The 12,938-nt window shown below is 44.1% G+C and overlaps 1 protein-coding gene across 4 annotated transcripts in view; it reads left to right on the top strand.

Moving 5' to 3' along the window:
* The window catches only part of LOC121297104 (citron Rho-interacting kinase-like), a 47,519-nt gene that overhangs the window by 23,029 nt on the left and 11,552 nt on the right, over positions 1-12,938 (top strand). For 3 of the 4 annotated variants that reach the window (XM_041223141.1, XM_041223140.1, XM_041223139.1), the window contains exons 18-33: positions 401-526; positions 851-946; positions 1,248-1,364; positions 1,743-1,852; positions 2,097-2,271; positions 2,823-3,020; positions 3,729-3,782; positions 5,726-5,923; positions 7,241-7,434; positions 7,689-7,824; positions 8,087-8,191; positions 8,915-9,055; positions 10,081-10,188; positions 10,475-10,625; positions 11,243-11,407; positions 12,725-12,862. In XM_041223141.1, coding sequence (XP_041079075.1) covers positions 401-526; positions 851-946; positions 1,248-1,364; positions 1,743-1,852; positions 2,097-2,271; positions 2,823-3,020; positions 3,729-3,782; positions 5,726-5,923; positions 7,241-7,434; positions 7,689-7,824; positions 8,087-8,191; positions 8,915-9,055; positions 10,081-10,188; positions 10,475-10,625; positions 11,243-11,407; positions 12,725-12,862 — 2,212 coding nt within the window. Of the gene's footprint in view, positions 1-400; positions 527-850; positions 947-1,247; positions 1,365-1,742; positions 1,853-2,096; positions 2,272-2,822; positions 3,021-3,728; positions 3,783-5,725; positions 5,924-7,240; positions 7,435-7,688; positions 7,825-8,086; positions 8,192-8,914; positions 9,056-10,080; positions 10,189-10,474; positions 10,626-11,242; positions 11,408-12,122; positions 12,147-12,724; positions 12,863-12,938 lie in introns of all 4 variants that reach the window. The other variant, XM_041223138.1, reaches the window with a different exon arrangement.

Genomic DNA, 12,938 nt, shown 5'->3' with positions numbered 1-12,938 from the left:
AGAAATAACCTGATTATGCAAAGAAATGGATTTTACAAATACCCACTGTTCCCAGTTGGTTTTGGAGAATGGAGTTTTAACCATACTGGTATTATACAGGGCTGAGAAACATTGGAGCTCAGCCAACTCTGAGATTATCTGTGCAGTACTGCCCACTTCACTTGGCAGGAGCCACTTCTCTGCTTGGCATTGAAGACACACTGCTTGTTCTTCTAAATCGTGTATTTATTCGTTGTATAATTTATTCATTTCTTGCAGCCGCGGATGACTTGTTACCTGCCGTGCAGCTTTTGCTAAGATAGTTTCATGCTTTCATCCCCTGCAGTTTCTAATAACGTGTCTCCAGCTAACTTTATCCTTTTTTTAGTAGATTTTTTTTTCCTTTTGCTTTACACACAAGGAGGGTCGTAAATCCCTGGAGAACCAGGTGAAGAGGCTGGAGATGGTGGAACGCAGGGAGAATAAACTGAAAGAAGACATCCAGACCAAATCCCAGCAGATCCAACAGATGGCCAAAAAGATCCTGGTAGGAGACAACGCTGTCTAACACAACCAGGATTACAGAACTCTGCTGTGATTCTGTGCTGTGCTGTCCTGCACTGTACTCCTGTCTATTGTCATCGCTGTCTGGAATCTGCACATCTGCATGCTCCTTGCAACACCTTACCAGTCCAAATAGACCCACTGGTTAAAGAAAGTATTGCCGACAGTATGAGATTTGTAGTTGATTTGATGCAAACCGGTGTTGAATATTCTTGTTTTTTTTCCCTGTGTCCTGTAATTTGTTCACCAGCTGTCAACGCTGGATTTCGTAGGAGTGCCTTTACCACATTTTTTTGTTTTTCCCCAGGAACTGGAAGACAATCTCCGAGAAACCCAGGCAACAGCTCAGCGCATGGAGGCTCACTTGGTGCAGAAGGAGAGGCTGTATGAGGACAAGATCAAGGTGAGAGTCCTGCCTGCAATCAAATGTGACTCTAGCAGCAGGGTACTGCATACTGTTAATTGTGCAGCATTACATTGTGCAAATGAACTAAGCAGGCTATACAATGCATTTAAAACCTACAGTCGTTCTCTGAATTAATATTACAGCAATTAAACAGAAAAATATATATGTATTACACTTATTATTATTATTATTATTATTATTAATATTATTATTATTAATGCATATTAATGCAAAAAATAAATGTGTGTCCAGTACGTATTGCCAGTCACGCAGTGTCTCTTTGGGTTGGCTTGTCCAGGTGCTGGAGGCTCAGATGAAGGTGGACCTGGCTGATAAAGAGACGCTGGAGAGCAAGCGAGCCAGCCATGAGGAGGAGGCCAGGGAGAAGTGCAAACTCATCAGTGAGCAGAAAGCGGTACGGTACACTGTAACCTCCCCACCTGGAACCAGCCTCCTGTGAGCAGCCTTGTGGGCAAGCGAGGAGCAGAGTGCCCATTACCCACTCTGTGTGAAATCATAATAGGACTGCTGAAAGCACAAACTCAAACTTACCTTTGTGTTTTACCTTGTAAGTTTTGATGCATTTTTGAAGTTATGTATGAAGATTAAAACCTAAAACTCTTTTAGTACAACATAATATTGCATTTATTAGCAAACTTTTTATTAAAGGTTTTTCAGCAAAAAAGTGAGCTTATTTGTACATGATCCTTGAGCCTGATTTATTTAATTTCTGTTATGTTATTAAGAGACATAATTTACTTAATGAAGTCTTGCATGGTTTTTGTAACCCTAGATTATAAACGCTATGGATTCAAAGATTAAGTCGCTGGAGCAGAGGATTGCAGAACTGTCTGAAGCTAATAAACTAGCAGCTAATAGCAGCATCTATACACAGAGGAACATGTAAGTGGGGATGGGGGCTACAGACTAGGATGTGTCTTCCCATTCATTAATTACAGTACAGATGTTTATTAACCAGATTGTCAACTAACCAGACCTCTGCCTGGTTCTGTTAAAACATGGATTTGAATTTATTTATTTATTTGCGTTGGCTGTTAACTGGTTACAACTTCCATTAGTCTGATTACTTGTATTTGCAAACGCAGTTATGAAACATCGTTTGTTTCGTCCCTCGGTCTGGTTTCAGGAAAGCACAGGAGGAGATGATCTCTGAGCTGAGGCAACAGAAGTTTTACTTGGAGACCCAGGCTGGTAAACTAGAGGCACAGAACGATAAACTGGAAGAACACCTTGAGAAAATGAGCCAGCATGAACAGATGAACAAAAATCATCTCCAGGAGCTTGAGACCAGACTCCGAGAGGTACACCTGCAGTCATTTTAACAAGAGGGCTCATCTGATACACAGTCAGTCATTTTACACTACCAGGGAATACACTACCCGGGGATTACCCTGGATTGCGTGAACCCTCTTTTCAGGGTGATGTAATCTCTGGATAACCATGGATAAGTGGTGAATCCCCAGTGCTGTCAAATGCTCTAAAAACATCCAGCTGTGGCTTCTCTTGGTGGGTAAAGGTTGATTAAATGAAGCTCCGAAGAGATGCAGTGGTTCACTTCGTACAGTTGTTGTTTTTCTTCTCGAAGCCTGTTTTTTCATGTAGATAACAGGTCAAATGGGTTTGATGGTCTAAGCGGACAGTAGTTGCAGAGTTATGATTTGTATATGTTAGTGTAAGAAAGAAGGCATCAAGAAAAATGATATTAATGTAAAGTGTGACCCTCGTACAGTTTCTATCAGTCGTGCATGGTGTTTTATAACACCTGCGTCAGATCCTTAGAAGTGCCTCTATAAAACCCTGACATTTTTTAGTTTTGTTTGTGTGTTTTAATGTCTGCGTGTTTTATTTCTAGATTGGCTTGGAGCATGAGGAGCAGAAGCTGGAGTTAAAGAGGCAGGTAACTGAGCTGCAGCTGTCCCTGCAGGAGAGGGAGGCTCAGATCAGCAGCCTGCAGGCAGCCCGCAACGCCCTGGAGAGCCAGCTGCAGCAGGCCAAGACTGAGCTGGAGGAGACGACAGCGGAGGCAGAGGAGGAGATCACAGCACTCAGGGTACCCAGCGCACGGTCCACGCGCTTACATAGCACTCGGGATACCCAGCGCACTGTCCACTCGCTTACACAGCACTCGGGGTACCCAGCGCACTGTCCACTCGCTTACACAGCACTCGGGGTACCCAGCGCACTGTCCACTCGCTTACACAGCACTCGGGGTACCCAGCGCACTGTCCACTCGCTTACACAGCAATCGGGGTACCCAGCGCACTGTCCACTCGCTTACACAGCGCTCGGCGTACCCAGCGCACTGTCCACTCGCTTACACAGCTCTCGGGATACCCAGCGCACTGTCCACTCGCTTACACAGCGCTCGGGATACCCAGCGCACTGTCCACTCGCTTACACAGCACTCGGGATACCCAGCGCACAGTCCACTCGCTTACACAGCACTCGGGATACCCAGCGCACTGTCCACTCGCTTACACGGCACTCGGGATACCCAGCGCACTGTCCACTCGCTTACACGGCACTCGGGATACCCAGCGCACTGTCCACTCGCTTACACGGCACTCGGGATACCCAGCGCACTGTCCACTCGCTTACACGGCACTCGGGATACCCAGCGCACTGTCCACTCGCTTACACAGCACTTGAAGCACCCTATACGATATTTTGTATGTAAAAATATTTTGCAAATGGACATACCGTGCTTGCTTGTAAATATTCCTAAAATGAAAAGCATTCTTTCTTTTCAATCCTTCAGGCACATCGGAATGAGATCCAGCGCAAGTTTGACGCTCTCAGAGAAAGCTGCTCAGTAAGTGTCTGCTGATAGTCATGCATAATTTGGAGGGGGTGGTGGAGAGGTTCAGGGCTCTTGTGATGGGTGTGCAGTCTGCAGCTTGCAGTCCTGCCTGTGATAAGACAGCACCTTCTCAGTGTGGAGCTCTGGGTTTACATTAATGAAACACCTTTCCATCTGAGTTCTCTTCAGGGATCTAGCAGAAATGTCACAATCCTAAAGGCTGGTTATCATAATACTGGTGGGGAAACATACAAATACATTTGAGATGGTGATCTTTTCTGTGAAGTAGGTAAAGAAACCAAGAACCTTTAAATGAGTGTTTTCCTCTTTCTACACGTGGCTGTGAACCAGGATCCAGCACAGTATTAAACTGGCTCTTTAGCCAGGTAGCAGGTGGTCTTGTATTAGGCCAGCATGGCATCCCCTTTCTGCTCTTGGCTGGAGTGTGGAGTGCAGGTTTGAGATGTGAAACCTGCATCGCTCTTGCCTTGTGCATTCCTCGTTAGCTGGTAGAACTCGATGGGATACCGTCTGCACTACAAACCGCATATTGGATGATTCCAGCCTGAGGGGTATCTCAATGGAGGGGCAGACGATACTGTAACAGTCAAGTTATGGCTTCTATTTGTCTTTTCCCTAAATGTCATATTATTTAGAATTACACTGTTACTACACTGCTTCCCCTTTATAAGGCTGCCTTTTATATCGCTGATCCAATTATCGCAGCTTAGTCGTGGCTCCCATTTACCCCATGATGCCATTCCACTAGCACTTTCATAGTTACTAGTCCAAAGCGTACATGGTCTAGTAACTATGGCTCTTGACTACACCTTTGTAAACGTGGAGCGCTAGGTTTCATCTTGATAAAAGGGAATTGCATTAACACTATATTGAAAATGGTGGTGCGCTGATTATCCAAACCAAAAAAGCATGACGCAAGAGGAGTTGATGAAGTAACAACATATAATGAAGTATCACATTGTGTATCGCGCATGTTCTGTCAGCGCCTTTCTGCAGTGTGCAATTGATCTATTTTAAATGTACTATTGCAGTTCGAATGCAGTCCCATAAACTGTGAAACCCATATGAGACAGTGGGACTGTGGCTGCCATTCGTTCCCCTGCAATGCATTTCATTTGATCTTACATTCTCATTACACAGCACAGGCTCTCTCTTTAAACCATGACTCTGGACTACAGCATTATAACGAGGGAAGAATTTAAATACATTTAATTAGGGAAGGTTTTAGGTTTGAGAGACAATTCATGCAAGGTTTAAATTCACAGGCTACTTTAACACTTGGCTTGCAATCTAGGCTGGTAATTGTAATTTTCTGTTAGCTGAGAAAAAACAAATGAAAGAAGCAGATTAAGCCCCGAGGCTATTGTGCTGTTGAACTTGTGGATTGTGCAAACACTCTCACTGCAGCGCAGATGTGTGGGGGAGGAGAAGGAATTAATGAGTTAACCCTTCAGCGCCCAGCACCCTTAGACAGCTATCGGCACACTAAAAGGTGTTGGGTTTTTCTGTTGTAAATGTTAGGCTCTGTCTCAGTATTTCTTTACAGCTTGTGGAAACTTACTGATCAGGACACATTTCTTATTTGGGTCGGGTATATGGAGGTTGTTCGTGTTGTACTCTGCCTGTGTCTTGTAATCTCTTCAGTAATATTCATTAGCAGTGTATGTGTCAAATGCATGCATTGTTGTATGCATTGAGTATGTTAGAAGGACCAATAGAGTTCCAAGCTAGTCAAGAAAAACAGTTATAAAAGAAAGAATTGTTGAAGAATGGTGTCACCACATGTTAGGTATAAAAGGGCTTGTTTTAAAGAAGCGTTCTGGGTTTATCCACACAATAAACTCACACAAGTGAGCAGCAAGGTTTCCAGTGATTGTGCGTTTTCCAATTCCTGATCTCGCTTCCGTCAAGTTGTCTTGTTTGCTCTCTCTCAGGTCATCACTGATCTGGAGGAGCAGTTGAATCAGCTGAGCCAGGAGAACGCAGATCTGAACAGGCAGAATTTCTACCTGTCCAAGCAGCTGGACGAGGCGACGGACGAGAGCGAGGAGAGGCTGGCGCTCAGTCAGGATGTGGACCGCCTCCGCAGGGAGGTGGCGGACAGAGAGATGCACCTTAACAACCAGAAACAGGTGAGCAAGCGTGCCCTGGCCAGAGGGAGCAGCATGACAGAATAGCACGTTGCATCTGAAAACAGACACAGCAGCTTCATCAGCTGTTCCCTTTGTAACTGCAGTGGGTGGTTGAGCATCAAATCATCACCCGTTTTTAGTCATTTTAAAAGCTCTTCCTATTAAAGTGATACATATCTCTGCAGTCTTGTTTGTTATAAACTTTGTAAACTTGGATCTGGAAACGCCCCCCTGTTCAGATGTTCAGACCTGTTTAGAACGTATGCCCTCTCAGCAGCTTGATGAAATCCCAGGCATTCCCTGCTTTTCCTGGGGGAGAGGGGTGACCTGCTCCCAGCAGAGCAAGAGGCTTTCTCTTTTTATCCACCAGTACTGTTCTATTTGATATTCATTCCTCTCCAGGAGTACGGCCAAAAAAATGAAATTAATGTTACTGAACTTTTCAAAAATTGTGTGTGGTGGAATTTGTGTTTTTAGTTGATTTATGTGTGGGTGGTGTAGGAGGACAGAACCCAATCAATTTCAGACTTTTTAAAATTTATTTTATTAAGTTAGTACATTTTTTTTCATAAGCACTAATGCTGCCACAGGGGTCTGGGGACCTGAGTGTAAATAATGTGAGGCTACACTGGTAATAGAGAACATCTATTAATAAGACATTGCCTAGTTTAGAGCCTGTGGCTGATGCAGTACATCACCAGCTAGTTGGTTTCACTGTCATGACCAACCTGTATGATGTAGTTTCTGCAACAATAAAATGAAAGCGTTGGCCAGGGGGAGAGAATAAAAATGGAATAAAGAACCTCTCTGTCAGGCTGCTCAGAGCACGAGGTCTAAGAGTACCTGTGAGTCACATGCTCACATAACTACACAGTACTTAATGAGGCACAAAACCCTACCACGAATCACCGCTATATATTGCTATATGGTAAGGTGCTACATGAAGATACCGAGACAGCTTCCATTGAACGTTTTAGGAAGAATTCGATTTTCACCTTTACAAACATTTGGAACGTATTAAAAAGGCTCTGTGCATAACTGCGAAACTGAAGATGAGCTAAATGCCCCTTCTGTATTAACCAGTATGCGACGCCAGAATCATTGCAAGAGTATGATCTTATCCAAAAGTATTTTAATATGCAGAGCGCTGTTTGTTGTGCATGATAGGCTACTTTTGTATGATGTGTAATAAGGTAAAATGATCATTCACAATGGAGCAGTACATACATGGTTTGACTGCACATACCTTGTGAAATTAGCCCATTCCCTAATTTAAAACCTGTTTGGTGGGGGGGGGCGGGGTGGTGGTGCTTCCAGAACATCGAGACCCTGAAGACGACCTGCACCATGCTGGAGGAGCAGGTGCTGGACCTGGAGTCTCTGAACGACGAGCTGCTGGAGAAGGAGCGGCAGTGGGAGGCGTGGAGAGGCGCCCTGGAGGACGAGAAGTCCCAGTCCGAGAGGAGGACCAGGGAGATGCAGCGGCTGCTGGATAACGAGAAGCAGATCAGGTACAGAGAGACGCAGTTTCTTTTGATTTTAGTTTTTACATTTTATTTGAGTACGATTTGAACAGTTTCCTTATTCTCAACACAATGAAACAGCAAAAAAAAATACGCTATCAACCATGTTATGTAGTTTTTTAAAATCTTCTAGTCTCTTAACCTTCATTGTGTTTCCCTGGCACTGCCTGTACCTCGGGGTATCTGACAGTGGGGTCGGTGAAGGAAGCTCCTTCTTAAACATCTGACCAATCTGCTTTCAGGCTCCGAGCTGACCAGCGCAGTACCGAGTCTCGCCAGGCAGTGGAGCTGGCTGTCAAAGAACACAAGGCTGAGACCATGGCCCTGCAGCAGGCTCTGAAAGAGCAGAAGCTCAAGGCAGAAAGCCTCTCTGACACGGTGAGGGACGCAGCACACTGCAACTGCCTCACCAGGGCTCGAGGACCATTGTGCAGTTCGAAATTCATTGCAATTACAATGCAATTGTAGTTGTAGGTGAAACCTGTAATTGTAATTTGGGGCTGCTGCGTAATTGCAAGTCTGCTGTAATTGATAACTGACAGTTTTTCCTGGAGGTGGGGGTAAGCTCTGATTAGCAATGCTATGAATGTTGATTTGAACAGACATCTGGTTGTATTCATCTCACTTTTTCCTACCCCAGCTGAACGATCTGGAGAAAAAGCACGCCATGCTGGAGATGAACGCTCGCAGCCTGCAGCAGAAGCTGGAGACGGAGAGGGAACTGAAACAGAGGCTCATGGATGAGGTAGGGGGCTCTTTTATATACAGGGCATTGTTTTATTGTGTGTGTCTTGATTTTAGTGGAAGTTTTAAACTGTTACATTTATAATGTTGCCCTTCTGAAACAAATTGGTTTTCCACTGATCTTCTGCACCGTGTACAGCTCTGGCCAAAAGGGCTGCATCACCTAAAGTTAGGATTGAGACATTAATTAATTAAACAAATATATCATCAAATAAACTACAAAATGATATTGCAAGTCTACTGGAAACTATAACAGTAGTAGTAGACCCCGTTAATCCATGCAGATTGGGACCGATTTGAGCCCGAATTAGTGAAAAGCAATGATTACCCAAAATTGAGTTTACTGTTTGGAAATCCCTGAGCTATTAATTGAAAACTTGAAAAACGCAACAATACAAATAAAGTATAATGTATAATGATGATTTCTGCACTAAAGCAGTTTGATAATGTACCGTATTAAACCACACAGATTATCGGGAGTCTACTGTACAGTATTTCATGTTAGATTTCGAAATGTCATTTTATTCAGTTTTAAGTATATGGAAAAACAACAAAGCAGTATGTAATTCAATTGTTAACATAACATTATTCAGCAAGTTTCATTTGTCTTTATGAATCAAAATGAGTTAATTCTATAGGGGCATGCTAAACTTTTGTCCAGAGCTGTTTTCTATCCTCATTATTCTAATGTATTCAATTGGCTCCCTGCTCCATCCTCTGCCAGCAATCGAAGCTTCAGCAGCAGATGGACATGCAGAAGACGCACATTTTCCGGCTGACCCAGGGGCTCCAGGATGCTCTTGACCAGACTGACCTCCTGAAGAACGAGCGCAGTGACCTGGAGTACCAGCTGGAGAACATTCAGGTAACCAGCTTAGCATGGGGGGCGGGGGGACTGGATAGCAGAGCACCAGAGCCTGCCAGCCTCCCAGAACGTTTCAAATGTGTATTCTTCATTCTCAAGCTTTAGGGGGGAAAGAAATGATAGGTGGTGAGATGTGTAAATGAAATAAGACACTCTTAAACGAGGTAAGACATTTTAACTCCTGCCCATTTCCCATGCAGTTTTGAGTTTGTTTTTTGAATTTTGTTAATTCATGGTTGGTCTGTGTTGACAGTGAGTTGTACATTGTGTGCTGTGCTTTACTGTGTAAGTAAAGGCTCTTCGCTGCTTTTAAATATCTGGTTTGCAAGAACTTAAGCAGCAAAGAACGCCAGCAATATAGCCAATTAGGGACATAACTGAGTGCCTGTCATTTTGGTATTGTTTGTGTTTTTATTGTCTGAGAAACTCGCTTGAATATTAACATCACCTACACTCACAGACGCAGCAAATTAGCCCTCCAGGAAATATGAATAGGCTATTAGGATAAAACACTTATAAATAATTTGAAATAGGAACACTGTAATTTAACAATCTTTGCTTTAGAAAATGAATCGCACTGATTCCTTGGCATGAGTTCAGCTATTGCCAGCGTTTGTAATGCAGGTGTCAAATCACTTGGTAATCTCATAGAGACATTATTCATTTTTTACCTGTTTTATAAGTTTTAAATGTAAGAGAGACCTTGTATTTTTTTGTAAATCCTGAATTCATTTTGGATTACAAAAGAAAAGCATTCTTTTTATTTTGCAATCTAACGTATTACCTGCCAATATTCTTCTTAAGAATGAATACTGTTTGTTAGTGGGTGTCCCACTTGATGTGTATTGGGTTTGAATTACTAAAGAGAAAAGCTGAGTTTCAGGCAAACATTTCAAGTCTTTGTCTTTGTCTTTGTCTGACGCAGCATTTTGCAGTGTGCTGTAGAACGTACTGTGTGTTGGATAACCCTACGTTGTGTGCTATTACATGTTTGTGTCACAATGTGCATGCGTTACTGTTTGTAGGCGGTGTACTCCCACGACAAAGTCAAACTGGAAGGGACTATATCTCAGCAGACAAAACTAATTGATTTCCTGCAGGCAAAGATGGACCAGCCAAGCAAGAAGAAAAAGGTGAGACCCATCACTATTTGCTTGGTTTCAACAGCGACTAAATTTTAAACTGAGAACAATAATAAATAAAGCCCCTGTTGTCTTGTGTGGAAATATTGATGAACAGATTACACATCCAGCCACACTGTAGTATAAGCTATGAATTTTATAATGCTTTATCTGTAAGTAATATCAATGTAACCAGATGCACATTTTAATGTATAAATATATTTTTTAAAATGACAAACCTCAAAAGGGTGTGTGACTCGTGCGCAGCGTTACACAGGCCATTCCCTTCTGTTATCAGGGAATCTTTGGCCGTCGGCGAGAGGAGCTGGGGATGCCCTCACAGAACAACGAGCTGAAGCTGGCCCTGGAGAAGGAGAGAGCTCGCTGCTCGGAGCTGGAGGAGGCACTGCAGAAAACACGCATTGAGCTGCGCTCTGTGAGAGAGGAAGGTAAAGAGAGACGCGCTGAACTGCACTCTGAGAGAGAGGAAGGTAAAGAGACACGCGCTGAACTGCGCTCTGAGAGAGGAAGGTAAAGAGACACGCGCTGAACTGCGCTCTGAGAGAGGAAGGTAAAGAGACACGCGCTGAACTGCGCTCTGAGAGAGGAAGGTAAAGAGACACGCGCTGAACTGCGCTCTGAGAGAGAGGAAGGTAAAGAGACACGCGCTGAACTGCGCTCTGAGAGAGGAAGGTAAAGAGACACGCGCTGAACTGCGCTCTGAGAGAGGAAGGTAAAGAGACACGCGCTGAACTGCGCTCTGAGAGAGGAAGGTAAAGAGACACGCGCTGAACTGCGCTCTGAGAGAGGAAGGTAAAGAGACACGCGCTGAACTGCGCTCTGAGAGAGGAAGGTAAAGAGACACGCACATTCATTGTATGCCAGAGAGGGGAAAAATGCTGTCTGAAAAATAACTTTCAAAGGCCAATCAGAATGAAACTAAAATATTATCACTTATCCATGCTATTACAGGTTGTTTAAGAAAGCATACTTTATTCTAATAGTAGCTGGGGGGGAGTTTAAGCCAAAGCATGGATACTTTCAGAGCTGTTCTTCATCCTGTTAGCAGCCCATGCCAAAGCCGTGGACCACGTGGCCCCCTCAACCCCAGCCACGGCCAGGCAGCAGATCATCATGTCTGCCATCGTCAAGTCCCCAGAGCACCAGCCCAATCCCATCAGCCTGCTGGCCCCACCTTCCAGTCACCGCAAGGAGTCCTCCACACCAGAGGGTGAGTGAGGATCTCTCCTGAAAACAGAACCCCGCACCAGCCTTCCTTCGCTTCAGAACCCTTTCCTACTAGCCCGCTTGAATGGACTTCTGTAACTTCAAGAACAGAAGCTACTTTTGGTCCTTTCAGTTTGTAACCTTTCTTAATGTCTCTGAAGGTAGCAGTCTTGCCCTCCGTGTTGGTCCGCTGCTATTGGAGTCCTCCGATACTTGCTCATGTGCTGGACGCTGTGTCCCGTTCAGAAGAAATATCAAGTTTGTGTCTCAGAAGTCCCAGTTTCAGTGAGGCAGGGTGGCGTAGTCTGCATTTCTTAATTGGAGTTCTCCCTGCAAAGGGACTCTTGTCTGTCTCTTAAGAGCGGACCAACATGGTAAAAAAGGACAGCTGCCCTTCAGAGACATCTGAAAAGGAAATAAATGTCACAAGCAGTACGTTTTACTGAAGTATACGGGGAGCAGTGGAAATGCTGCTGAAGCTGATCAAGTGGCTGCACCTTGCAATTGTCCACAGTCCTGTCCATGGCATGCATGAAGCACTCTTTATTCCTGTATATGAATGTCTGTGGTGTGCTTTTAAGAATGTGTTTCAAGTGCAGTGCGCATGCTGCTTGATTCCCAGCACTGGTGCACCCGTCCCTACCCGAGCAGCGATGCCTGTTGTCTTTGGGAAATGTGCCTCAGAACTGTTTTTATCTGCTTTCTTTCAAACTCTACAGAGAGAAGGAGGGTCACGTTTGAAAGTAAGTCTATAGACCCTGATGGGAGGCGACTCTGTATTTATCAGTTAGTGAGAACAAATGGCTTTTAATAATGTTGTGTGTTCACTCTGTCTGTGTCTGTACATTTAGCTTTTGTCATGTATTTCATTGGAAAACGTCCTCCACAGCGCCACAAAATAAAGACTAACCAGTTCATTGGTTAATTACGCACTTTTCTAATTTCAAGGTAAGCTTTGAATGTAAGCTATATCAGTTGATGATAATGATTATCATTAATTCTATTATTAGTAGTAGTATCAGTATTGTTCTTTTTACTGATGGAAACACACATAAATATGATGCACAGTTAGTCCTGTATTGCACATGCTGTGCATGTAGCTCACTGGGACCTGCCGTACACTTCCACGATACTGAGACCTGATTGCCTGGGCTGTTGAAGGCTTTATCGTGTACAAGTCCTCCCCGCTGGTTATGTGATGAGACTGTGTTCTGCGGGCCGTGCATATCTTTTGCCAAGGATATCTCTATTACTGACCTACCCTCTTGCTATTATTATTATTATTATTATTATTATTATTATTATTACTGGCTTTGTGTAGAGTTCGGACGACGGCTGAAGGAGAGAATGCACCATAACATCCCTCATCGCTTCAATCTGGGTCTGAACATGCGGGCTACAAAGTGCGCCGTCTGCCTCGATACTGTCCACTTCGGTCGCCAGGCTGCTACATGTGTAGGTGGGTCGTTGTGCCGTATACTAACTGCTCAATAGCATCCAGCAGATACTGCGTGGGACAGTATGTGATGGCAGGC

The sequence above is a fragment of the Polyodon spathula genome, chromosome 22 (genome assembly GCF_017654505.1).
Source record: "Polyodon spathula isolate WHYD16114869_AA chromosome 22, ASM1765450v1, whole genome shotgun sequence".
NCBI classification, from domain to species: domain Eukaryota; kingdom Metazoa; phylum Chordata; class Actinopteri; order Acipenseriformes; family Polyodontidae; genus Polyodon; species Polyodon spathula.
The sequence above is the reverse complement of the archived record's forward strand: the minus strand, read 5'-3'. Positions and strand labels throughout refer to the sequence as shown.